Genomic DNA, 27,160 nt, shown 5'->3' on the forward strand with positions numbered 1-27,160 from the left:
AAAGGGCTTTTATTGTTTTTTAAACTCACTTCCTGGGAAGTTAATTTTTAAAACACTCTTACGGAGTTTGTTCATCACTTGTGCTACATTCAAAAACAATAATGCCAAAAAAATACAAAAACCAATAATGCCAACCAAGACCCTCAGTGATGGGGTGAGTACCCCATCCAGACTCTGACATGGGCAATGAAGCCAAGGCCCACCTTTGAAGTCTGCGAGGGCAGGCCCAATTGATGTAGCCCCTTGTAACTCCCACCCTCCAGGCCCCAGTGTAGAGATGCTCAAGGAAACTTGTGGATCTGTGATTAGCTTCCTGTGAACTCTAAAAAAGTGTTCTTAAAAACAGTACCGAGTTATTTTTTATTTACATAATTAATTATTTTTAATTATTATTTTTAATTAGGTTACAATGCCTCAGTGTAAAGGAGCCAGGGAGAAAGGTGGGCCCATTGATAATGGGCCACATTCTGTTCATAGACTTAAAGACACATAGAAACTATATTACAGATGCATGTGCCAGTGCAAGACATGCAGTGTGCTGTGTGCAGCAGATGGACACGCATATGCATGTGCGTGGAGGTGCGACATATACCCACAGGCACAAGGATGAGCAGGACACAGATGCTCCTACAGCCCAGCCTCCCTTTCCTTTTCAGCACCAGCCTTCCTGCAGTAGGAACCCCACAAAGGCAACTGAAATCCCTTTTTTGGCCCATGTTTTCAGGGGAGGTATCTGAGGCCTACTTTATTTTCCTTTGGGATTCAATCTCTTGAGCATTTGGTCAGTAAATGCCAAGCCAGCCAGGCATGGATCCCAGGGAGAAGATGAAGTCTGCCCCAACATGGCCAGGTCCACACACATGCTCCAGCACACCAGCTCCGAGCAGGCCAAATGTCAGCTGTCTTGGGGTGAGGCAGTGGCAGGAGGTGCACCTCTCTGTGGCCACTTGCCAGCATGCACACCCCACCAGGGTTCCGCTTCCAGTGCTGCCTCCAACCTGGGCAGTTTGTCCTTCATTGTAGGAATGCGAGGATGGCTCCTGGGGCCAGATGGGCAGGCCAGTGTAGGATCAGAGATTGGATTCCAGTTACTTCAGCATCTACTGGGCCACAGCCCTGTGAGTCTAGGGCCCTTGGTTGGCCAGCCCCTGGTGTCTCTTCTACAGGGGAGCCACGCGGGGAAGGAGTAAAGTGGGCAAAGAAGGTGGGTGTTCCCGGCTCAGGCCTCTGCCCAGAGCTTTCATTTAACCCATTTCTCCAGATGGTGCTGAGTGTGAAACAATTAAGGAAACTTAGTCTACCTCATCTGGCTGCCAAATGATGATTAGTGTGCTGGGAACCACCTAAAGCTGTAGGAGAGCTTTTTAGACATTCCCAAGCAGGCCTTTAATACCACCACCACTCTGCCCCTGCCACAATGTTCAAAGTAAACGACAACCAAAAAGGAATCTTGACTTCTCTAATGCTGGCCCCTGCCTCAGTGAGGCCCACAAATACCCCCTGAGGGCTCTGAGCCTCCACATCAGCATTCTTAGTAGACAAGAGCTCTGGCAGGACCCCCCATGAGGTGGGCACGGTACAGCCCTCCATGTGCATGAGGCAACTGAACCAGGCCGGCCTGGCCCCCAGTGGGAGGTATCTGCGTGGTGGTAAACCAGGCCTCCACCTGCGAGCTTGGTTTCCTACCTCCTGCCTTGCCAACCAGCCAGGTAGGGTTTCTAAGGTACAATGGGCACCTCTCTTTCCCACAGGATGGGTCCCACCAGGGGGAGCCAGGGTAAGGAGGAAGGCCTCACGGGAGCCCTGCACCCCCAAACCCCAGATGATGAACATTCCAATCCTGTCTCTGGACTTGTGCGCTGAGGTCATGCAGCATGACAGAAGGAGGAGGGCCGGGAGAGGGGCCACAGTCCTCAGCCCCCTGCCGCAGGGGCGGCTGTCGGCATGAGGGCAGTGGGCCTTTGGAGGCGTGGGATGAGCGTGCTGTCGGCGGCCCTGGGCGCATGCAGGGGCTCAGGATGCAGCCTCATCTTCTTGGACGCCGGGGAGCTCCAGGCTCTTGCCCCCTTCACCACACCTGTCTTTCCTGTTCAGGGGACACCAGGGGCAGAGGGACCTCAGGGGTCAGAACAAGGACTCAGGAAGACACTCTTTCACATACATAGCCATTCCTTTCCACAATTCCTCAACCACTGCCCTCTGCCCCTTATGCCCCTCCCCCCGCCCCTCACCATGTCTCAAAGCTTCCCTCAGCCCTGCCCCCTGCAGTGTGCCCCTTGCTGGTCTCCCTATCCCTAGTCTTGGCCCACAACCCTCTGTGGTTTACTGTTGCCTAGAGATGAAGTCCAGCCTTCCCAGCCTGCCTTCCAGAGCTGCTCACCAGCTGACCCCACTGAGTCCCCTGCATCCTTGAGTAGCAGCCAGGTCACAGGCCTTCCCTGTTGGTCTAGCTCAGCCCCCGTCGTTCTGGATAGAGGGGTTTTGGTTTTGTATTTTCTTTGCCTTGTTCACAGGGCAGAGTCTACCTATCAGTCTTGGAATTCAGTCACATATTTAATAGATTCTTGTATTCGATTATTCCTCTAAGATTTTTCTTTTTAAAATAGCCAGTGAATATATTTTGATGTAAAAAAAAAAAATCAATCCCATTTAACTCTACTGTAGGGTTTCACCAATTATCCCAAAGCATAAAAAACAATCTATCAAGGACAAATGTTAGGACTCTATGATGAGGTAAAACCTGCTTTTCAAAACTAAACTTAGGACACAGAATTATAGAGTTTTATACCTGAAAAGGATTAAGCCCAATCCTCTCACAGTCCAGATGAGCAGACTAGCCTTTCTACCCATTAACATGTCCATAAAAGGACAATGATTAATGATTGATTGCCTTGTTCAGCCATATTCTTAGGACCCAGTTCTGTGCCAGACATAGACTAGGTGTCTTCAGCCTGCAAGTGCCCTGTCCCAGCACTAGGGAGCGCTGACTCACAGGCACTGAGAGAGTAACCCTCCATCCAGGTTTGTCCATCATCACCGTCCTGCGTAATGCCTATTGTCCTGCCATAGTAACAGCTTCCTCTTTCACTCTCGGAAGTGGCTCTGTTTGGATGCTAAGGATGTGGTCGCCTACACTAAACCCAATTCCAGCATCAAGGCCTGCAGACTAAGAGAAGCCCAGGGAACTCCTTCTCCTCACGCTGGCCACCTCACTGAACATAAGTTCAGTACTGTCAAGACCTCTCCAAAGACCCACCCCTCAACCTCCAGTGGCCAGGAGGTTTGTCAAGTGGAGGGCAAGCAGTTGGTATATGAACCTCCTGAGTGCAAACAACCTCTGGCTGGAGCAGACACCAGCCTGTCCATGATGATGGGACCTGACACTTCTGAAGAGCCCACTTAAAAAAGGGTGGCCTCTCACGAAACCAAGGTCTGCCCCCCACCGCACAGCACATGTCATGTTACTCCTTCCCCAGAAGGAGAGGCTCAGGTACCTGAAAAACTGGCACTCACCTCTCTAGGGAGCAAGCCTTCTCCACACAGCAGGTGGGAGGGGCAGAGGATGGGGGCAGGGTGCGGGGTGCACAGAGTCTCCCCTCTGTAGAACCCTTCACAGGCCAGAGGAAGGCAACCACTGTCCAAGGACTACCTTCTGGTCCAGGACTCCCTCACGATTTTCCCTTTGCAGGTCTGTGCACAAACTCCAACAGGCCTTGTTGGCAACCCAAACTGACTTTTATTTTAAAGGGAGCAGGTGGAAAAGCTGAGGACGAGGCTGACAGAGGTTTGGGGAGCTGCTCTTCTGGCTCTCCTAGGAGGTGGTGAATGCACATGCGTGGTTCGCAGTAGGGAGCTTTTGGCCAATGGGAGTTCCTTTTCCCTGGCCCTATCAGCCAGCCTGTCCATACTTACTCACTGGACAAGCATGTACAAAGTGATAACAGAGCATATGCCTCAGCCACAGCTGGAGGTAGCATGGATTACTCAGGAAAGCTAACACTCCCCCAGGCCAGGAAGAGTCAGCAGAAGCGCCCCTCCTTCCAGAGACAGGCAACTTTCTACAAGAAGCAGACATGATGCCTACACACCTTGACCTAGCTGTGGTGCCCTGAGAACAGAGGTACAAACGGGGCCCTCCCCTGAGATCTGGCTGTGTCCCTGGGCCCCAGGCTCAGCCTGTACAGCCCAGTGACAGTGAGAGTTGCAGGGATACACACAGCCCTCACCCCACCCCAGGGAGCACCCCGCAGGCCTCAGCCCACCGGTACTTACGACAGTAAATTTCCTGGAGCAGACATAGATCGCTCTTCCTTCCGAGCTTGGGGTTCAAATGGATTCCCAAAGGAACGCTTTCTCAGCATGGACTTAACCAGGATCTGGAGAGGACAGATCAGAGTGAGGAACACAAGACCTCAGGCTCCCAGACACACTGGCAGCCTCCACACAGACTCCATAAGGGTACATCTCCTGGGTGGGCTCTGCTGAGGCTCCCTTCCAGCCAACAGAGAAAGGAAGAGTATTCTGGGTGGAGGAAATGACAAGAGCACAAGGGGTGAAGGTTAAGGGTGAATTCTAGGAATGGTGAGATGCTTGGCACAATGGTGCCTGGGGGTGCCCCAAGGCCAGGAGCAGACTATAAAGGGCCTGGAATGACAGACTAAGAGCAGGGACTTTACCCTGAGGATATGGGGAGTGTAATCAGGGAATGCCTTAGAGCTAAGGTGGGAAGGATGGAGCAGAACAGAGGCTGTGGCAGGAGGAGCAGAGAGGAAGCAGCATGGTGGCCCAGGGGAGATGCCTGGACAGAGAGAGGCTGCTGCACCCTGGTTCTCTAACTATCTCCCTTCTCCTGCAGCAAGAACACTTCTAAGCCCCTGCCTACACACACATGCCTACTGTGGGGGTGCATTCAGTTGTCCATTGATTGATTGATTGATTTATAAAATATTTATTCATGAGACACACACACGCACACACACACACACACACACACACACACAGGTAGAGACACAGGCAAAGGGAGAAGCAGGCTCCATGCAGGGAGCCCAGTGTGGGACTTGATCCCGGGTCTCCAGAATTGGGCCCTGGGCTGAAGGCAGCGCCAAACCGCTGAGCCACACGGGCTGCCCTAGTTGTCCTTTTAGTCATTTGTTTGTTCATTCATTCAACCAATAACTATTTATGGAGCTCCTACCCTTTGCCAGACACAATTATTCAAGGCACAGGTGCCAGCCACGCTGAGGCAAAAATTCTTGCCTTCATGGAGCTTAGGTTCTAGTTGGGGGGACATGCAGTAAAGAAGACAAATCGGTAAAACATATGCTAGTTAGTGGTGAGGGCTAAAGAGAAAAAAAATAAAACAGGGCAGAAGGATACGGTATGACAAAGTGGAGGTGGGAATTTTAGATAAGGGGCCAGGGAAGGCTCACTTCTCACTGAAGTGACCTTGGAGAAAGGGCCCAAAGGGAGTGAAGAAGTGGGCCCTGCACGTATCTGGGCAGGGGCACCCCCCAGCAAAGAAGGTTCTGGAGTGGCAGCTCATGTGGCATATGGTTAGAGCTGAGCAAACGGAGGGAGGGGAGGAGAGAGGTAAGGTCAGTGGGGAGATGGAGGTGGGAGGTAGGCAGTCTGTGCTAGGTCCTCCCAGGTAGTCAAGGCTGTGGCTCTTAACTGAGTGACAAGGAGGCCTAAGTGAGTAGGGTCTCAGCTGGAAAGTGACCTGATGAGTCACCAGGACCCCTTGCCCACTGAACTGAGCAGCACCTGCAGTAGGGGTCAGGGTGGAAGCAGGGGACAACTTGGGAGGCTATCTCAGTGGTGAAGGAGAGAGACAAGGGTGGCCAAGACCAAGGAAGTAGCAGTAGAGACCCTAGAGAAGCTGCCTGGCTCCAGGGGCCTTCTAGAGCCCCGGAGCTCCACAGATCATAGGAATGAGCAGGACTTTGGCCACCTGGCTCTAGCTGGGCCTGGACCCAGTAGGGAGGGCTGACATGCACAGAGCTCATGTCACGCAGGGCACAGGTACCAGCTCTCTCTTTGCCCTGTGATGACCCCGACTTGCTGTGATAGACCTCAGTGCAGGGCAGGCCATGGTTCTCAGTGTTCCCCCCAAGCCCCAACTGGCCATTAGGTGCTACATGAGTAACTTCCAACAGTTAACATGGCAGATGAGAAAGACTAAACTGTGAGAGTGGAGGAAGCACATGAATGAGATCCAGGGGCTCAGGCAACCTTTCTAATTCAGAAGCCCCCAGGCTTTAGGCTTTCTCACTGTCATGTCCTCGGCACTTTGTACCGTGCCTAGAAACAGGGAGGGAAGGAAGGAGGGAGGAGGGCAGAGAGGAGGAGGGATGGAAGGAAGGAGGAAGGGAAGAAAATGCTTTTTGCAGTGTGGTGAATGCTGACACTTGGTGAGGGCAGTATATTGCTTTAAATCATTCACTCTCCTCACCAAGCCTCCGGGTCTCCCTAGCACAAGGCTGAATAACATGATCTCTTTCAAACCCCACTGCCCTCCAGTAGGACTTTGGCAGATCAGCATCAGGGCCAGCCAACCAGATGGCCCTCTGTCTCCCATCAGGGCCCAGAAGAGCATGTCTCGGGCAGGGGCAATGCCCTCCTCAGGCCCTCCTAGGACAAGGGAGCCTTCTCCCCCTCACCCCCTTACCACTGTAGTCCAGCTGGGGATGAGCTTGATTGAATTCTTCACCTCCTCTTCCGTCACCTCCACCACACTGCAGTGCTCCTCCTCCGAGGGAAGGGGCTCCTCCCCACCCTTGGTCACCCAGGGGTGCACCTGTGGAGTTGGGAGGGCAGGGAGAGGTCAGACAGACGACACCCCGTCAGCAAAGGACCATGGGCATTCTACCAGCAATCACCTGGAGGGGATCCACAGCCCACAAACCCCAAATCTAAACCCAATATATTTTGGTGTAGGGCTCTCTAGGAGGAGAAACTGAGGCCTCTTTGCTGTGTCCAAGACCAGCCCAGCCCAAGACCTCTGGTTCCCCAACCTTGATGTCTGGCACCCCAATCCTTGTTTCAGGATTTTTGTCTAGCATCTTCAGGATTAGGTCCTTGAGCTCCTCACTGACCTCTGGCCTACAAGGGGGGAAGATGAGATAGTTAGTGAAGATTCTTTTCTGCCCACCTCCATCCCACCTGCTCTAGGATTTCCTGAATAGTATAGGTCAGGGCAGAGACACATCCAACCCTCATTTCTTCAGGAGCAAGAGGGATACCCCAAGGTACCAAGGCAGAAGGGTAGAGTTTCAGAACAAGTAGATGGATTATCCTTTTTTCCCCGAATAGGAAGTAAAGCCATCTCCCTCAGGAGGCAGTCACCACAAACACAAATGCAGTTCTAGGGGGTACTAGACACTCCCTGGGGGGCAGAGATGGTGAGGACACTGTGAGAAGAGTCATTTTATGGGACACTAGGGGCCTTTACCCTACTCGCCATCTTATCCTCTCCTCTGCCTGGGAGAGAAAGATTCTCATTTGACAGAGGAGGAAACTGAGGCCCAGAGAGGTTAGTGGGTTGACACATTGCTATTCAGAAGAGTGAGGGCAGGGATGAGACCAGGGGAAGGAGGAGCAGGACTCTCAACCCCACATTACCCCGACTGTTTCTGCCCAAACTCCAGGCTTCTCTGCTACCAACATTTTTGGGAAGCCCATCCGTCTAAGCCTGCAGAGAAGGAACTCACTCTGGGACTGTTGACCTTGGATCCCTCTGCTGTCGTACTTAATCCCTTTTAAAACTCCTGGGCTGGGAGGAAGAGACCTCTGGCATGGGGTACAGCAGGAGGAAAGGTACAGAGAGAGGCAATTATAGGAAAGGGATGGAATCTAGTTGGCTAGTGCTGTGTGGGATGAGGTGGCAAATTCCAGAGGTCCTCGAATGGCAGAGCCAGGAAAGGGCCTCTTCATGGGGGCTTTGGGAAGCCATGGAAAAACTTTCAGCAAGAGATATGGTGAGATATGTTCTGCTTTATCAGGGTCACCCTGGCCTGACTGTGGTGGCCACGCTGGAAGGAGGGTGGCAGCAGGGAGACCAAAGACAAGGCTGAGGACAGAACCACTTAGGGGCACAGGTGGCAATGGAGTCAAGAGATCTATACGAGGTAGAGTCAACAGGGCTTGGGGACCAGATGGGGAGTGGGCACAAGGCAGTAAGAGCCATCGAGGACAACACCCAGGATGGTTTTTGACCTGCCCAGGCACTTTGATCAGATGGCAGAAGGGCCCTGAAAAGTAAGGAGCCATGATCGCCAATATCATAATCAGAAGAACCACAGATGAGCAGGGACACCTCTCCAAATAGTCCTCTGAGCTCAGAGATCTCAGTCACAAGGGAAGGGACAGGGAGGATGGAGTGGCTTCAAATCCCAGATCCTCTGATAACTCTCCTCTGGAGCCTCCACTTTTCCATCTATGATATGGGGAAGCACACTGGTATCCTGAAGTCCTCCTACCCCATGTGGGTGTAGGGTACCCTACATGGTTCCCTAGTCCGTGTAAAGTTGATGCCATTAACCCCACAGAAGCCTTTAGAGAAGGAGCAGTGTGAATGTGTGATCTGGGGTCATTCCTGCCCAACTCCTAGCCTCAGAGTTCCATTTGTACAATGGAATCCAATCAGGTATCTCTGAGACCTTGCTCTACAGTCCCACCCCTCATCTGCGCAGGTGCCTCTCCCAGGAAACAGCACCCCCACCTCCAGATCTGCAGGCTGGGGTGGGGCCTTCAAAGGGCAAATGCTCTGCTACAAGTCAGACACGCCTCCCTGGGGGTGGGCAGGAGCCCCCTCGATGGGCAACTCACTCCTCAGGAAACACCACGGCCTCATTCTTGATCTTCCTATGCAGGGCCAGGATGTAATCATCGATGAATGGGCACTGTTGGGTGGAGAAGCAGACAAAGGATGCAGGCCCAGAGCCTCAACTTGCCCTGGGGGACTGATCCCATTTCTTGGTGCAGTCAGAAGTAGGGGCAGCTCTGGGCTCCTTGATAGATGGGAGATACCTTGTCAAACTTGTTTAGGGCCTGGCACATAGTAGGTGCTCAACAAACACTGAGGGAACAAATGAATCACTGAGGGAACAAATGAGGCTCAGTATACCCACTGGCCTTCCAGCCACCTGCAGAAAGGCCTCCGTTCCCAGGACTTAGAGTCTACAAACCATGTTCACTGAGATTCCCTCCTGCCTCTCAGTGCCATCACTAGAGTGGTTCCTCCTGGGGACATGGATTTCGGCCAGGTGTTGAGTGTTCTCAAGGCCCAGGCTTACCCAGAGCAAAACTCAAGGACAATTTGTAGAATGAATGAATGAATGAGTCAGTCAATGTGTGAAGGAATGAAAGAATGAATGGCATCAAGGGCCAGAAGGACAGGGCGTGCTCTGGTGAAGAGAGGGCAACACCACCGTCTACACCTCCCACTGGGATGTCTGCTGTCCTGGAACTTCTTCACATGAATCTCCTCCCAAGGCTCAGGAGAAACAGAAAAAAGCCTCTTTTTCCCTCAGTCTTCTCTGAGCCAGGGGGGCCCTTTCAAAAGTCACTTTACTTTAGGACATGAAGGCAGGGCCTGCAGCTGTCATTCATCTTGGTACAGTGAGGCCCTGCCTGTGGTGCCAAGGGTATAGGCCTGCCCAGCTTTGCCAGCCCACCCAACACTCACCTTTCCATAGACAAAGCAGTATAACGTGACCCCGGTGGCCCATACATCCAAGGCCTAGGAAAAGATAGGTAATATCAGTCCCCTAAAAAGAACCAACACCCTTTGTTCATGTGGGCTATGGGAGAGGGTACACTGGGAAACTCCTTCCTCAGTCATGTATTCACTCAACAAATACTCCCAGGTTGTTCTATACCTGACCCTGTGCTGAGCACTAGAGACAGGGTCAACCAGAACAGGACCCCTACCTCTCAGGGATTCTAAGTCCCCTCAGAACAGACCCAAACCAGATTTAACTCAACAGGTGCAAAACTACCTTCCCCTACAGGGTCACATTTGCCGTACCCACGGTGCAGAAACCATGGTGTGTATTAAACTTAGACTCACTAAACCAGTTCGTCATCCCTTTTCCTGATAATCCACTGGAGAAGCCACCATCCACCTGCTTTCTGACACTAGAAATAGCTCCTGCCCATACCAAGGCCCTGGCCCTCAGTCAGCTCCACGGCTCCTCACAGCTCCCCCATGTCCTGGGTTCTAACATGTGCCCTCTCTACATTTTCTCCTTCTGCAACCCCTCTCTTCTCCTGGTTCCCACTTCCTCTCATATGTGAATGATTCTCAAATGTCTACCTAACATATTCCTGCCACAGACACCTCATCTGAATCCAACGAGGGAACACCAGACAAATGTAAACTGACATCATTCTACAAAGTAACCAAACTGTTCTCTTCAAAAATGTCAAGGTCAGAATAGACAAAGAAAGACTGAGGAAATCTTCCAGATTAAAGGACCCCAGAGAGATGTGACCATTGAGTACTCTAACCCCTGGATCAGGTCTTGGGCCAAAAAAAAGGAGGGGGGGGGCATTAAAGAACAACAGTATCCACACAACTGATAAAATGTGAATAAGGTCGATGAGATAATAGTCTTGTATCAATGATAGATTTTCTAACTTTGATAATCATACTGAGGTTATGTAAGAGAATGTCCTTGTTCTTAGAAAATATCTGCTAAAATATTTAGTGATAAGGGTAAACGGGACAAAATGTCAATAATTGGTGAATCTGCGTAAAAAGATACAAGGGAGTTTTTTTGTATTATCCTTGCAATTCTGGGCAAATTTGGAATTATACCAAAATTAGAAGTTCTTAACCAATATCTCTACATCCCTGACCCCTCTCTTGAGCTCCACATCCACACACATGTCTGAATGCCTCTTGACCATTGGTTCCTTGGCAGGGGCACAGTGGGGTAGCCAGGACTCCCCAGGTGAGAGAAGGCATGTGTGCTCAGGGGAACACACTGCCTTGCAGCCGTCTGCTCAGAAAGCTTTGCTCGCCATGTCTGTCAGTTAGGAGGAGCCACAAACCCTCAGGCCTTCTAAACTCTGCCCAAGACCCATCGTGCCCCCTTCCCTGTGCCCCTCAGTGCTCTTGCACCTTTCCTGGACTCCACCTCATACTCAAATCCTCCCCATTCTTCAAGGCCTAGTTCAAACCCTGCCATCTCCAAAAGCCTCAGGGGAACCTCCAACTTCTTCCTAAACATGAGCTCTCCTGCTCTTTTCACCATCTCCAGAAGGACAGGGAGCGGGGCTAGCTCAGGACTCAGCACAGAGCAGCTGGCAGAAGATATTTGCAGGGGAGGCCAGGGGCCATTCTGCTGGAAAATGAGAGGAGGTCAAAGTTGGGGAGTTTTTCAGGACTCCAGGAAGAGGCAAACAGGAAGGAGAGAACTGTGTTCAGTGTTCACTCCTGAGACCCAAGGACCCTGACACCCTCAGGTTGGAAATGAGGCCCCACTGCAAGCTATCCCTCCCCTCTACCCAAGCCCCAACTCAGCCTAGGTCCTAGAAGCCACCTTCCCACTGAAGCTCTGGCCGGAATCAGAAATGGCTTCAGGTGCCATGAATGCTGGAGTCCCGGCTGTACTGGACAGCTGAGCATCGTTCCCCTCAAACTGGTTGCTAACGCCAAAGTCGGCAATCTTCACGTGCCCATCGTCTCCCAGGAGCAGGTTAGACGGCTTGATATCTCGGTGGATGATCTTCTGGCAATGCACTACAGAGAGAGGCAGCATGAGTGCTGGTCTGGGGGACAACTGCTGGGAGCACACCCCCCCCCCATCCCACCCTCACCTGGCCAGCTCAAACTCTAGGTAAGAAGGAATGGGCCATCCCAGCCCACGTACACACTCATCTCAGGACGACTTTAGGGCCCTCTGCTCCACTATGCAGCAGACACCAAGGCCAGCCCAGGCTGTTAGAAGCAAAGCCAGGACTAGACTCTTAGGAGTCTTTGGACTCCAAATGCAGTGCTCTCTGTTGCTGAGGGGGGCCATCAGAGGAAATTGGGAAGGGAGGCTCTCCACAGACCATCTCTGGTCCTCTCTCATGTTATCTGCAGTCTCAAAGCCTGTCAAAAGGTTTCCCCAGTCTCTTCTCCCACCCAGCCTGGTCAGAGATGTTCTTCTACTTGGACTTAGGGTGGAACAGTGAGGTATCTTGCAGAAATACTGCCTTAGGCTTAGGGACTCTGAGCTAAAGAAGTTTCAGCAAGAAAGGGCATTCCAGGCCTTGGGACTGCTGGGATGACATGGCTGTGGTAAGGATCAGCTTTCTCCAGTAGGCTGAGGGCTTACCTTACTTCCCGAGTCTAGGACTGTCAGGAAAAGATGGGCATCTCAGGCTGAGATGGCCAGAGATGTCCCAGCTAAGAGAAGGCACTGACTCTACCCCACAGCTACCCATTTAGGGGTTCCCCACTCAGCATATACTTTCCCCTGGACCAGCAGATCCCACGAAGCTGGAGAGGAGGGAAGATGGAAAGGGTAGGAGAGGAGAGGCAGAGGACAGGAAGGCTAGGGGCAGAGGGAATGAATAGCGAGTGTCACACAACAATAACAACCAAACCAGTGGTCCTATAGTGACTGCCTCCTATGTGCCTGGGGTACACAAGAGATTTGACACATACCCATTAGAGTGCAGAGGCTCAAGGCACTGTGTATTTGACCATGGAAAGCGGTCCCAAATTCTTATCTCAAGCCCTTGCCTCTCCCCTGAACTTGGGTTCTTTATCCATGTGGCTATCCAGTAGACATCTCAATATTTATTAGTAACACGTCTAATTCAGAACTTGATTTCTGAATATAACCCACCACCAACATAACCCACCACCACCACCAAACAGAACAGAAGACCCCTGCTCCTCCTCTGGTCTTTCCTTATTTGGTTAATGGCACACTATCAGGCCAAAAACCTCAGGATCATCCTCAACTCATCTCTCTTTCAGAACCCACATTCTGTTCATCAGCAAGTCCTATGGGCTCAACTTCTGAGACACATTCCAGATCTGACTGCTTCTCATACCTGCATTGCTGTGCTTGCCCCACCTATAAGAATCAGGCCTGGGCTCTCTGATCACAGAACCTTCCCCAAGCAGCCTTGGCCCTCCTCCCTTTTGACAACCAGAATCACAAGGAAGCTCTTCAGTGCCTGGTACTTCCATTCATCTGCCTGTCCAGCCCCTGGTTCTGACTAATGGGCTCTGGGAAGCCCTTCACATGATTAGCTGGGTCTTGATAAGGCTTTACCCAAAAGCAAGATGGGGTTAGCTTATTTTGGGGTGAGTAGAGAACAGAGGATAGTAGACAACAGACCCTTAGCTGAAGAGAAGGGCCCAGGACAGGAAGGGGTGGAAGCCAACCTGGTACAGGATTGTGGGTGCCACTTGTCACACCCAGGGTAAATACCCCTTTCCCATAAGACTAGACCCTTGATAGGGACTTTCTGCAAAGCCCTCTTCTCTGTGTGCCTCAGTTTCCCCATAATATGCAAAGAGAGTATTAATTGGAGGGCCCTGAAGTGGCTCAAATGAGATAAAGACAATCCTGGTTCCTGTCAACTCAGCTAGGTCCTCACTCTGTTCACCCAGGGAGAGAATATGTTCCTGATAAACCAAGCTAGAGAGATGGGCATCATTCCTGTTCCCCAAATCAGGCCAGAAACCCAGGTGCCTGAGGGCCATCCCCTCCCCATTACAAGTCAGTCATCCAGTGCTGCCCCCACTCACCTCCTTCATATCTCTTCCCCACTGCCACTATCCTAATCCAGACCTTACCATCTGTCACTTGGGTTGTAGAAAAAAAAAAAAAGCCTCCATCCTAACCAGCTGGCCACCTCTTGCCCTTTATTCAGCCACCACACAGCTGTCAGAAAGAGCTAAGATGTAAATCCTATCATGCCCTCCCTTCTCAAATCCCTCAGTGGTTTACAATGCTGATGGGATAAAATCAGTAAAGTCCTCGTGTAGGTACCACCAGCCCTCATGGTGTAGCTTGAATAGAGCTTTCCAGAATGGTGTTTCACTACCCTCTGCCTCATGCTTCAACTGGATTTTACTTCTCCCCATTCTCAAATGGGACATGCCCAGTTTCCTCTGTGCCGCTGCTATGCAGTTCTCTCTGCTTGGCATACTTTCTCCCATTCATCCCTCAAGCCTGGCCAGTGAACTCCTACTTATCCTTTAGGACCCTGGTCACAAGTAGCCTCCTCCAGGAGGCCTCCCCTCAGTGCTCTGACAGCCCTGTGCCTCCCCAACCTTAGTAGGCACTGCTCTATTTCTGCCTGCTTGGGTTCCTATTCCTCCTACTAGGCTGTGAGATCCCTGAATTCACATCTGGGTCTTTGTCATCTCCTTGCCTGCAGCTGTCACTTAGTGGGTACTTATATATGAATGAAGTGAGTGAAGTAAATGAATGAGTGATAGAGGTTAAACTAACATCCTTCTTCCTGAGCTTTTATCACCTTAGGGCTCTCACAGTAAACACACCCTCCCTCACCCACAGTACCCATGACAGAACGAAAATGATTGGTAGATAGTGCTGACAGACAGGAACTGCTAAGAGCGAGCTCAGCCTGGGCTCCACCACTTCTGGTGTGCCCCCACCCCCCCACTCTCCCATCCCCTGGTCCAGGGGGGAGGCAGCCCCTCACTCACAGTACTCAAGGCCCAGGATGATGTCCCGCAGGTAGAGACGAGCTTGCTCCTCCGGGAAGGGTTTGTCACTGGGCACCTCCATGACTGGCCTACAGGAAGGGGGGGAGGAGCAGTGTTCAGCTCAATCAGAAGGAATAAAGCAGACTGGTGAAGGGGATAGGGGCTGGGCCATTTAGGCCCCTCAGGACTTCCCAGGAGCCCTCCAACTGCTCCCCAGAACCCGTCATTAGCTCATATAATGAAACACTCATATAATGAGTGTTTATATAATGAAACAAAACACACACAGACTCAAATATCCCTTTACAATCATTATAATTTCAAATTAGCTTGATCTTAATTTCTGATTGGCCTGGTATTCTTTCTTCTAAGTACTTAATTGCAAAGGTGGCATTTAGAGCAGTGTTTTTCAAACTGTAGGTTTAGACCTAATAGAGAGTCATGAAATCAATTTACTGGTTGGCTAATGCTTTTTTAAAAAAATGAACTAGAATTTATCAGAGTATATCATATTTAATGAAGATATGTACTGTTTTGTACAACTTTGGTTTCAGTTACAGGTATGGATGGTAACATAAAACTGGTATTTCTTAAGTTAAATGAAGGTCAAAAACATTTGAAAGCCTCTGAATCTTAAAGGGATGCTACTTTTAGCACCCCCACTCCCTGCAGAGAGACAAATTACCAGCTACAGCCTGTATTCAAGGTCTCAACAGTTAGGGTCTCTGGTCCACCCAGGCCTGTGCCCATTACCCCATGTCTGTGTTTTGCAATAATCCTAGGAGGGCCAAATAGGGCAGACATGAATTAGAACCTAATTAGACATTAGATAAACCACTTACCCACTCTGAACCTCAGCTTCCCCTCTTGTAAATGGCAGCGAATAGAGTCCCACCCACCCAACACACAAACTTATAAAGCTGCAAGAACTCTGTGATTTGAACCCATGTAAGAGTTAGCCCCATCTCTACAAATTTGCTTGAGAAACCCTCCTTTCTTCTACCTCTCCTCCCTCATAATCTTTCCAGTTCTTCAAGGCCTGGCTCAAAACCCACCCCCTTTCAAAGGACTTCCTGAATGTCCCAGCCTTACTGACCCCCACCAGACTTCAAAGAATTTTCCTCTTGGTCTCTCATTTTCCCCCAGACCAGAGCTCCCCACAGGGCTTTGGCCTCTGCTTTCTCCTAGAGCAACTAACCCTGGGACTAGGGACACAGCGAGGGAAAAGAAGGCCTGGATTAGACTTGGCCTGCCTGATTGGGAAGGGGAACTCACCCCTTTCTCAGGAGGTCAAACACTGAAAGAAAAGAAAAGAAAAAGTAAGTAAGGTACAGCCAGGCTGGCAAAGCAAGTGATGCCAAGGTCCCTCCCTGTTCTGGAAGGCAGGAGAGGGTCAGGCATCCAAGCATACCTGAGGGAGGGATGGGACAAGGGTCCCAAGGTCTCAGAGGAAGTGAATGGGTAAGAGTGGTTGGTTCTACCTATGGATCTGCCTCATCTGATTCAGCATGGGTTCCTTTGCTGGGAAGGAGGTGGGAGCCTTGGAGATGAGGCAGGAATTTTCCTAAAGGTCATAGCAGACAGGCAGGTAGGACAGGGAGTGAAGACTAAAGCCTTGGCCTTAATTCCTAAGCCAGTGGTTTTTCTGCCCCATTTCAGGGCCTCTAAACCCAGCCATGAATTAGGCACCATGAACTAAAACAATAACTACATTAACAACAATCTTGTATACAATGACTCATTTATCATATCAGCCCTATGAGGTACATATATAATCCCCGTTTTACAGGTGAGGAAACTGAGGCACAGAACTATCAGACAGGGTCTGGGAACCCACATCACATAGCCTGCTTCCTACATGTACCTGATCCACTGTCTCTCTGATTAATGGAGTGGGGGCTTGGGAATATTTATTGAATCTAACTGGATATTCTAAGCTGGAATTGGCAGGAATGGGCAGGGGCATCCAGGGCTTGAGAACATGTTCACACAGCCCATCTGAAGGTCATGTGTATCCCTGGGGAGCCCTTAGATTGACCTTAGGTAAGCTGCTTGGGGAATGAGCTAGGTCACTTACCCAAATAGAGATTGTCCTCAGCTGGGTCATCCAAAACCTAGTCAAAGGGAACAGATATGGGAGTAGGGGTTGGGGAGGCATGGGTTGGGGGTCCCAGACTTCCTTGTATCCACTAGCCCCAGGACTCCCAATATGCAGTGACCCCAGACAATGGAGCAGGAACTGTGCAGGCACCGGACAGATGAGGCCTCAAAAACCACTGACCCTCAACCCTGGCCCACCAAATGACATCCAGCTCTTTTCCCCTCCTGCCATGATGAGGGGCTCATTTCTTGATTCTAGGCAGCCCCTAACCCTCACTGAGACCTTGAGAACATCCCAGACCAGCCTAAACTGACCCCTGAAGCCTCCTTATGACCCCTACCCTAGGTCTAGCGCTATCTTTGGAGGCCCTAGCTTCATGCACTCCTCCAGTGGGAACCGTAGTTCTGTACCGAGTGTCTCCGAGCACAGGACTTGGGCCAAGTTCCCACCCACTCATTGTTTCCTACCTCAATCAACTTGACCACATTCACATGGTCCAGCTTCTTCAGTATGGCAATCTCCTGGTACACGCGCTCAAGAGGCAGTAGCTGCTTGGCTGATCCTCCTGAGGTGGCTTGGGACCCTCTGGGGGGAGGGCGACCTGTGACCACGAAGGTGAGTTAGGCCCCTGCTGCAGGAGGCCTAGCCTCACCATGGCCCCACAGCCAGCCTCAAGCAAGAATCCTGTAGTAAGACCATGGTCTTGGCCCCAACCCACCAAGCACATTCCCACCACCAGGTCTCTGCTCATGGTGTCCCCACCTCTACCCCCAGTCCTAACAAAAACTGGCTAGGGGCCAAGGTCCCCTCTTCCTCTGCCCCCAGGCAAGGAGCTCCCAAGCACGGGACCCAACAGATACATACGTGGAAAGCCATACTGCTTCAGTAACTTCTTTTTGGAAAGAACTTTCATTGCCTGAGGAGGGAGGGGCAGAAATGTTACTTGTGTGCAGGCACCAGGAGCTAGAAAAGGCTGGTTACATATGGATGAAGGTCCAGAAAGGAACACTGGATGACTGCCACCAGAACTGAAGGTATGGCCCAGGTGCGTGGTTAAGCTGGTTTAGGAAGGCCACGTCTAAGGCCTTACCCCTATTATCCCAACAAGCCTTTCTGGAGCTCTTCCCTCAGAGGGGTCTGGCCTCTGCTTGCATATTTTCAGGGTCAAGAAGCTTACTCCTTTAACTAAGCATACCCTTAGGGACAGGAGCACACTCCCTCTAGAGGTAGCCTTGTCCTGTCTTCCCAGCACAGCCACTGCCTACCTCCAGGCTTTTGGGCCTGGCTGGGGCAACACCTCCCTCCCATCCCCAGACTCACATAGTGCCTGTCTTCACTTTCGTTGTAGGCCAGCCTCACCACGCCGTAGGCACCCTGGAAATAGGCACTGGTCAGCCCCACCTGGACAGGGCAGCCTCCCCCAGTACTGGCTCAGGGGATGGGGAGCCCCTTCCCCCCCAGAGCCCATCCCCCCCCCCCAGCTGGCCACTAGCAGGCATACATTTCTGGCAGAAAGGGAGAGAACTCCTATGCCCTGGTACCTTCCTCTGCCTGCCTCAACACAGCTGTATGCTCCCTCTGTCCCTCTTTGCTTTCCATCAGAAACTAAGGAAGCAGGAATGGGGAATCATTTCCCACCCCTCCCTGGGTATTTCCTAGAGGACAAAACTTTCTTCACTTCTAGGCTGGGGCCTTTCTGGCTCTGCCTCACATTTCCAGTGGAGAAGGAACAGCCAAGCAGAGGGTCCTGACAGGCCGCCTCCACGAGTCCTCATGAGAAAAGCCCGCACTGTCTGTCCTGGTCCTACCTTGCCAATCTCACTCTGTAGCTTGTACTGGTTCAGCTGCACACAGTCCTGGGGACAGGGGGAGAGGAGAAAGGGAGGAGCATCAGGTAAAGCTTGATCCAGAGGCAATATTGATCCCACCTCAGGAGCCTGTGCAGGGTCCAATCTCGGCTCTGGGCCCCTGACTCTCAGACCCCACATCTCATCAACCTTTTATGTCTGGATGGGGAAACCTGGTGATGTCCATACCACCAAAAGTGACTAAAGGCCTTTGATAGTGGTTTTGCAAATATGAATGGTGAGCTATGGCTGTTAAGAACCCCAGGAAGTGGTGAAGGAAAAATGCAGATTCTTGCCTGAATCCTGGCATCTGGGAGACCTAAATCTGTGAGAAACATGTGAGCAAGTAGTTCTAGAAGCAGCTAAATGCAAGGTCTTGGCTGTATGGACAAGAAAGATGAGGAGAGCTTTAGGGACAGGAGACCAGAGCCCTGGCTCAGGCATAAAAAGCCCTTAGCCTCTGCAATCGGGAGATTGCTTGCTTGGTACTAGGATTCACTTTCAGATCTAAGTGGCAAGGACAGAGACGGTGAGCCAGAGGAACAGAAGCAAGAACAGAAGCTGGAAGCATACTGGCAGCTTCTGAGTCAGAGGAGACTCTAAGAAGCAGGATTAGAAGTGGGGGCTAAAGCTAGGTTAGACTTATGGGGAGGGTAGGCACACTATCTATCCTCAAATCTCTAAGAGGACTTCTTAGGGGACAAGAGAGGGGCCTCTTTCTGAGGTCTGGCCTAAGGGTAGGAATGGTGGGACTCACAGGAGGCAGTGCTGGGCTCAGATGGAATACCCCTGGTGGGAAGAGCCATGTTGTGAGGGAGCAAGTTCCTCAGTTCTGGGGGGTATGCAAAGCAAAGGCTAGGCAGCTGTGTGGCAAGGGCCGGAACAGAAAAGCATCTCCACTGAGGACTACTGACAAGCTCATGAGGACCCCCTCGCTCTGCCCCACCAACCTCTGCATCTGAGATGGCCACATGGTGAGACTCAATGGTGGGCCTCCGCCAGGCCCGTGGGGAGATGTGGCTGGCAGGCCCAGTGGCGTAAGGCCCACCCTGGGCCTCCAGGCAGCTTCCTGCTGGCCGCTCTTGCAGGGAGAACTTCCTAGCTGAGAGGCTGGGCCGGACTAGGGGGGTTCTTGAAACACCACCAGGGATCACGGAGGCAGCTCTGGTCCTTGGCAGAGGGTCCACACCATTTCTGGCAGGCTCTGGGCCACCACCTGCCTCCTCTAGGTGGGCCACATCAATGGCTGCCACTCGCTCCACCAAGTCTGCCCGGGGGTCCTGGCAGCAGACTGCTGGGCCCCCCTCCATTGCCACAGTTAGGGGGCTCCTCTGTGCAGCCTTATTGAGAACCTGAGAAGAGAGGAAAGAGAAGGCTTCAATCCTGGCCCTGGAGTATGGAGGTCAGATTTCTAGGCCCTTCTCCCACTGCAGCCATAACCTAAAGGTTTTGCCCTACCTTCATGGCTTTGCCCTACCTGTTCCCTCTGCCTGAGTTGCCAGCATCCCTACTAACTAAAGGAATTCTAAAAACTCATCTGGCTTTGCTGCAGAGCAGCCCTCCAGACCTCAGTATCCCCATCTGTAAAATAGGTATAGTCACGTCTGCCTTCCTGGCTTCACAGGGAAGCAGAGAGAAGCTGATGTTCTAGAGTCAGGACAGACATGGGCAGAATCCTGGAGGCCCAGCAGCACTGGGAGAAACAAAGTCCAGGGTCAGCTCAGGCTCCATCCAGCAGACAGTCCAGTGACTCACCAGCCCCACCCTTGACTGCAGAGCATTCCAATGCTGCTGCCTGGAAGCTGAGCTGACAGGTCATGCAAAGACCTCCCTGATACACCAACCAGTCACTCACCTCCTCCACAAAGGCCTCTCCAAGACCACAGAGCAAGTTTGCCATCTCCCATTACTCCCTTTCCTGCCTCAGCAAAGCCTGCAGCCTAGGACAGGGTCCATTAGCAGAGGGGCTGCTGCTTTGGTGGCTGTCAAGAGAAACTCCACTATCTAAAAGGTCATTCCTTATTTTTCCTGTTTTTTCCTTCCAGTTTATTTGTGTGTCCAAAATATTTGTCATAGCTGCTTAGGCTGAGATGTTCTCCATGGCCTGGCCTTACACCCATCCTGACCCTACGACATTCTGAGTCCCAAATCAGGCCCCAGGCTAAGGACTGAGACTAGCTTGAACCCCACACCAATCTCCAACCCCAGCCCCAGCCCTCACCTTCAACCACAACCCTGGGCTGAACCCCTGACACTCAGGCTGAGCACTGGCCCCAACCCAGCCTGATGCCATTCCTTCTTCCCGGCTCAGATTTAGTGTCATTTCAGGAAAAGGAAGTGAGTGGACTCCTGACCCTCTGCCCTTCCTGGCTGGTGCTCACTTCCTCTGTACCCACACAATGACTTTAAGAACATAGCCCTTGTTCCCCTATCACCTTGCTTTGACACATATCCAGGAGGTAGGGCTCACTGGAGCCCACTGGCCACAGAGGATCCTGGGCTGGGCTCCAATCCTACCTGTCATCCTACTGTGGGGCCCAAGGCAGGCTCCTTTCCTGACTCTGAGCCTCAGTCTCTCCGTCTATACCACAGATACAGGACCTTCTCAGATTCCCTAGGGCCACCACAAGGCTTGGAGATAGATAGTGGGCAAGGTTGTCATCCAGAACCCCTGTGCTTGGCACACAGTGTGTTGAGTGAGTGGAAACCTGGAGGTAGTAGAGCTGATGTTGACATGCAGAAAGAAAGGGGGAAGGGAATCCAGACTGGCAATAGGAAAGAAGGCTGGACCTAGAGGAATACGGCAGGGGAGGGGGGGGATGGGAGAGCACTTGGTGAGCCTAGAGCCTCAAGGAGGTCTTCCTGGAGGAAGTGAAAGAATGAGTAGGACTGGAACATCAGGGAGACCTCCCTGGAGGAGGTAAGGGAGGCAAGTAGGGCTAGAGCATCAAGAAGGCCTTTCTAAAGGAAATGAGGAAGGTGAATAGAGCTGAAGCATCAAGGAGTCCTCCCTAGAAGAGATGAGGGAGGGACAGTGAATGCAGTTGAAATATCAGGGAGGCTTTAGGAACCAGGCCATTTGCAGGAAGGATGACGCTAAGGCTGAAGGGAGCCTTCTAAGCCTGGCCAGCCCATCCCACTGCTCCCTGTAGACTGGCCACACTGCCACCCTTCACCCTCACCCGTAGCCCCCTTTCCTTCTCCTAGAATATAAAATCCATAGATTAGGGCTCTTGTCTGCCTTGCCTCCACAAGACCATTGGTGTTTGCAGCAGTACCTTGTACATGGTAGGAGCTCAATACATGTTGTGTGAATGAGCGGTTGCCATAGTGATCATTATAGTGCTGTCCCCAATTGGCATGGGAAAGCAGCCTCACAAGGGGACCCCAACAAGCCTGGGGCCCCAGTCCATGGTAGGGAACGAATCAGCGTCAGGAGCTCCAGCTCTCTGGGCTGCAGTCTCCAGATAGGCAGAGGCCACTGGTGGCCCCGCCCATATAATTTGCATATGATTTCCCTGAGGTAGTTATCTCATAAAGTCACCATCCTTGGCTTCCCTTCCTTCTCTTTTCTCAGATGGGAAAGTCAGGCTCAGCCAGGGCCAGGGATGGGTCAGGCTCACACAGTAAGTCGAGGCAGAAGTCTTTCTGTTCCAGCCAGAGGCCCTGTTCCCTGGTTAAGGGCCCAGGCTTCATCTCTTCCTGGTGTGGGCCCTCTGCACCCCAGTTTGCCTCATTTATGGAATGGGGCTAATAGCAGTTGCATCTCACTGGGTAGTCATGAGGCATAAAGGTGTGAATGCTGCCCACACTATATATCTAAGCCTGCCACTGGGGAAGCCCCATGAAAGTGAGTTGTGCTGCTGTTGTTGCAATTGCCTAGGACACACTGTGGCCCAGATGGACATGCAGGCGGCATAAAGCATAAGGCGGCTATGATGGCTGACGTCAGGCCCTCCACCCTCCCTCCTGCCTGGATCAAATTCAGGTGACTAAGCATGTCTGTGCAGGAGGCAGTGGGGAGGCCCCAAGTTCCAGCCTCACGTCCAGGCGGCAGGGCCTAGCACCGGAGGCTACCCATCTGAGGGCATGTGTCCACACATGAGAGAATGTGTGCAAGCAGGGATGTGGGTTGGGGTCACGGTGTGTGTCTATGCATGTGGGGCAGAGGAGTCCACACACAGCAGCACATCTGCATAGAGGCAGGACTCTCTCAGTGTGGTCTACAGGTGTAGAAATGCGCTCATGTGTACTGGGTGCCTTTAGGTCTTCCTGTATGTGTGCTCCAGAATGGGGGGTGGGGTCTGCGTGGGGACCATGGAAACCTGGTCTCAGAAGGTCAAGTCTGAACTTCCCACGTGGTCACCTATCCACCCGGCTGGGCTCTGTGTCCTGGGCAGGGCCACCCAGAGGGTCTCTTAAGGCCCTCCACAAGCTGAGGCCTCAGTTGAGACTGTTGAAGCTGACTAGGTAGGAAACTAGGCTACATGGGCAAATGAAAGGGCCAAGGGACAGACTAGGACTCAGGCCCATGGCCTGGCACGGACTCTATGGGTAAGGAGAGCCTTCCACGGACCAACCTAGCTAGCCCTGCAGCTAAGAAGGACCAGACCCAGGCCCTCTCTCACTGTGAAAAGCTACCCTCATCCCGTCCTCCCAGACGTGGGCCGTGTTGCCTTGGAAAAGTCATTGCAACTACTGGAGCCTCAGTTTCCCCATATGTGACTCAAACAGGAGGAGGCTGCCTGCCATCCTGCCAACTCCCAGGACTATAGAAGGAAGTAGATGAGATTGTGGATAGAGAAGTGGTTTGTGCCTGAGTGATAAGGGGCTAGGATGTATCTATATCTAGAAGCCACCAAGGAAGAGAGCCGTGACCCTGGCCCCAGGGGCCTCAGGCTCTGCCCCTGAACCGCAGGTGTCTGGTGGGCCTGGCCTCCTCAGGATGTACCCTATTCACCTGGGCCGCTCAGAGGAGGCCCAGAGCAGGAGAAAGCAGGCAGACCCTGCTCTTGTCCAAGTGTTCAAGCGTCCCCTAGCAGGACTTCAGGCACCACTCAGACCTCACTCTGGGTTCTGGAAGGTTGCTGTGACTCTCAGGGCCAGGTTGAGCAGCTACCTCCCAGGCAGAGAGGACATGGCCTGGCCACCCAAAACTGGCCAGAAGGGAAGGCTGCAAGGAGGCAGTCTAACCACCCAGGCCAGACATGGCAGTTGGCCCTGACATCGCCAGGCTGCCTCATAGGAGCTGTGTTTATGCTCCTGACAAGCGTCTGGACAGCCCTGGCAACAGGTACCCTCTGCAGCTCCTGCCTCCGCCCGGGATGACTCAGTTCTCCTTGAGGGAGGCCCAGGCATCTAGTGCCAAGTCATGCTCGAGGATGCCTACTGTGAGGACGCCCCCTCCCATTATCCCCAGAGAGGCCCCAAACACTGAGGTGGGCTCTGTGCCCAATTTGACATGGCAACCCTCAGCACATCTTGGCTGATGATCTCTGGGCATCACCTTCTAGCTCGGCCCCTCCTCACCTCCCACACTAGGTCTGCACTTCCAGCTCAATTCTTTCCAGCCAGCTGCATCCTCCCCACCATGTTCTGGGGCCACTCACACTCACAAGGTTCCCAATCAACTTAGCATTTCCCCCAAGCCTGCTCTTCCTCCTCTGCCTGTCACAGAGGTGGGTACTGTCATCCTTCCAATTCTCCAGAAACCCAGGAGAAACCCAGGAGCCCACATTCTCCCTTTTGCCCATCCTTGCTTCCCTAGCCCCACTCTCTGCTCTGGCTGCCCCACACCACTCACAGCCTCCCAAACTGCAGACTCGGTTCTGCTGCCAGGCCTTTGCACAAGCTGTGCTTTCTGCCAGGGACACACCTCCCTCTCTTTTGCTCCTGGAGGATAGCTCAGATATCTCCTCCTCTGGGAGCCCTCCTGGATCTCCCTACTGCTGAGTGAAGTCACTAAGTTGAACCCCTTGCAAAGTCAGGATTTGGACCTCGGCTTTTCTTTCCCCCTGCTTCTGCTGCAGTCTCCCCACCTCCAGGCTCATACCCTGACCCCACCCCACACCCTCCTCCACACCAGTTGCTAGAGGGAATATTTCTAACATGCAAATATGGTCACAATTCTCTAACACCCGGCCTTCCCGGAACTTGGAATCTGGAGGGTGGAAGAAGAGGAGACCTAGCCTCGCACTGGGCCTTACAGGGTAAGGAGCAACCAGAGAGAGACAAATCTAGAGTCACTCATTCATGGAACAAATATTCAATAAGCACCTGCCATATATGCCCAGGCACTGTGCTAGGTAGGTGCTGGGGAGATAAAGCAGTGAACCACAAAGACAAAGTCCTTGCTTTCACGCAGCTTAATTTCTAGTAAGGGCAAGAAGCAACAAACAAGAAAGGCTGTAACAAACAGCTGATATATGTCAAGTGGTCTGTGCTATGGAGAAAAACACAACCATGTAAAGGGAATCAAGAGTGAGGGGTTGGGGGGGGTACTATTTATAGTGTGGTCAGAAAGGCCTTCCTGTAGGATTTGAGTAGAATCCGAAAGAAGTGAGGAGGCAAGTAGTGTGCCCATCTGGGAAGGGCATTTCAGGCAGAGGAACCAGCAAGTGCAAAGGCTGAGGTGGGACAGTGTTCACACTGTCTGGGGGAACAAGAGGCGAATGTTCCTGAAGTGGGGTTCTGCATGTGAGAGGTACCCAGGCGAGCAGAGTTTACCTGGATGAGAAGGCCCAGCCATTCAATGTGCCTGGCCCAAGGGACAGCTTTCTGCAGGAGGTGGCATGTAAGCTCTTTCATGACCACTGAGTAAGGATTTCAGAGGGGAAGAGGATGGAAGTTCTCACTGTGCATGACAGAGAGCCATTTTCAGGCTGGGACTCGGGGCTTGGCTTTGGAGGGGTTTGTGGACCGAGACCAGGAGGTCTCAAAAGCCAGAGGATGGCTTTGAGCAGGGCAATGACTCAGAGGAGGTTTAAAATGATCCCCCTGCCTTATGTGGGGACTGAGGGGGAGAGGCCAAGGAGGATACAAGGGTCCCCAGAGTCTGTGGGCCTAGGACACAGTCTGACACACGGTAGGTGCTCAATCTGTACTTGCTGAACGAAGAAGCGAGGGCTGTGTGGGGCCCATGCATCCTCAAGGACACAAAGTGTGTGATCCTCCGACTCCCTGGCCCATGAGGCAGATGTACGCAGGCAGGCACGATCCTGAGGCCCGGGACGCACTCCAGCGGCGTCCGTGTGCTCGGCCCTCACACATCATTGCATCCAGTCATGCCCTCCCCTCACACCCGGGCACACTCCCGTGTCCACGTGACGCGCACACCCACCTCCAACACCACCACACACAGGTCCTGCGCACATGTGCACCCTCGGAGCCGCCAATTCTGTGCCTATCAGGCCCTGAAGCCAATACCTCTCCCCTGCATCCCAGCCCCGTCCAGGGGAGGGCTGCGTAGCTAAAGCCACCGCCACATCTGTCCCATTCACACACCCCGCCCCCCGCCGCCTCTCCCAGGTTTTTCAGGAAGCCTCGGCGCACGGCCGTGTAGGAGGAGCACTGCGCGTCGATGCACATGTGGGTGCACAGGTCCGGGCCCACTCTGCAGGGACACGGCCTCCCACCCACAGCCGGGGCGGGGGTGGGTGGTGGGCAGGGCACTAACGCGGTCCCGCAGACCGGAGCCGTGGAGGGACGCAGATGGCGGAGCGCCCGCGTAGAAGCGGTCCCGGCTGCCGGCGCAGACAGAAGCAGGCTCCGGGAGGCTCCTATAGATGCGGCCCCCCGAGCACCGATGCGGCCCCGGCGGCCCCGGTTAGACGCGGCCTCGTCGACCATCCCTCTTCCCTACGTCCCCTCCGGCTCCCGCCCCGGCCGCGTCCCCGCCGCCCCCTACCTCGGCGCCAGGCCACAGTCTCCGCGGCTCCCGCGGTCCGCGCCCCGCCCCAGCAGCCTCGCCCGGGTCGCGATCGCAGCGCTCAGACCGCCGGCGCCGCGGCCGCAGACAAGCCCCTCCCCCCGCGGCCCCGCCCGCCAGCCTCGTCGTGCGGCGCCGCCCAATCAGCGCCGGGGACTTCCGCCCGCCTCCCGGAGGGGCGGGGCGCGGCGGGGCGCGGGGGTTGGGGGCCTCCCGCTGCGGCGGGGCTGGGCCTAGCCACGCCCCCTACGCCCCAGTTAAGACTGCCTGGGCTCCCCCCAAAGTCCCTCCAAGCCGCGGCTGGGCTTTTCAGCGAGCCTGGGGGGGTCCAAGTGCTTACCCTCTAACACCCTTTGTCTCCCCCCACCTCGGCCTGCCTCGGGGGGGGCGCCCCGGGGGCGAGGGTTTGTGGGGCCGAGATGCCCCCTGCCTACTAGGAGCCCGGCGAAGTGAGATCCGTGACTGGGGTGGGACAGAAGCTTCTGCTGTGGGCGGCGGGGGTGGGCGTGGGGGTGATGGAGGGTGGCTGCGGACAGCGGGTAGGGGAAGCGCGAATGGGTTTATGGCAGAGCGCTGGGGTCATAGTCGGATTCAGGTTTGGG

The 27,160-nt window shown here is 53.1% G+C and overlaps 1 protein-coding gene across 2 annotated transcripts; it reads right to left on the reverse strand.

Annotated features, from left to right (window-relative positions):
• CAMKK1 (calcium/calmodulin dependent protein kinase kinase 1) lies at positions 1-26,633 on the reverse strand. 2 transcript variants are annotated; one of them, XM_055326552.1, is made up of 16 exons: positions 26,538-26,633; positions 19,582-19,983; positions 18,593-18,640; positions 18,105-18,158; positions 17,649-17,700; positions 17,252-17,385; positions 16,761-16,797; positions 15,959-15,980; positions 14,684-14,772; positions 11,547-11,746; positions 9,686-9,739; positions 8,827-8,900; positions 7,014-7,101; positions 6,668-6,796; positions 4,273-4,376; positions 1-2,086 (listed from the first exon to the last, which is right to left on the reverse strand). In XM_055326552.1, exons 2-16 carry the CDS (start codon positions 19,939-19,941, stop codon positions 2,014-2,016), a joined length of 1,518 nt encoding a protein of 505 aa, XP_055182527.1. In that variant the 5' UTR covers positions 19,942-19,983; positions 26,538-26,633; the 3' UTR covers positions 1-2,013. The 2 variants fall into 2 exon arrangements, with proteins under 2 accessions (XP_055182527.1, XP_055182538.1); XM_055326563.1 differs by lacking the exons at positions 11,547-11,746; positions 15,959-15,980.
• Between the last annotated feature and the right edge of the window lie 527 nt (positions 26,634-27,160).

Source organism: Nyctereutes procyonoides, unplaced genomic scaffold (genome assembly GCF_905146905.1).
Source record: "Nyctereutes procyonoides isolate TBG_1078 unplaced genomic scaffold, NYPRO_anot_genome, whole genome shotgun sequence".
In the NCBI taxonomy this organism is placed as follows: Eukaryota; Metazoa; Chordata; class Mammalia; order Carnivora; family Canidae; genus Nyctereutes; species Nyctereutes procyonoides.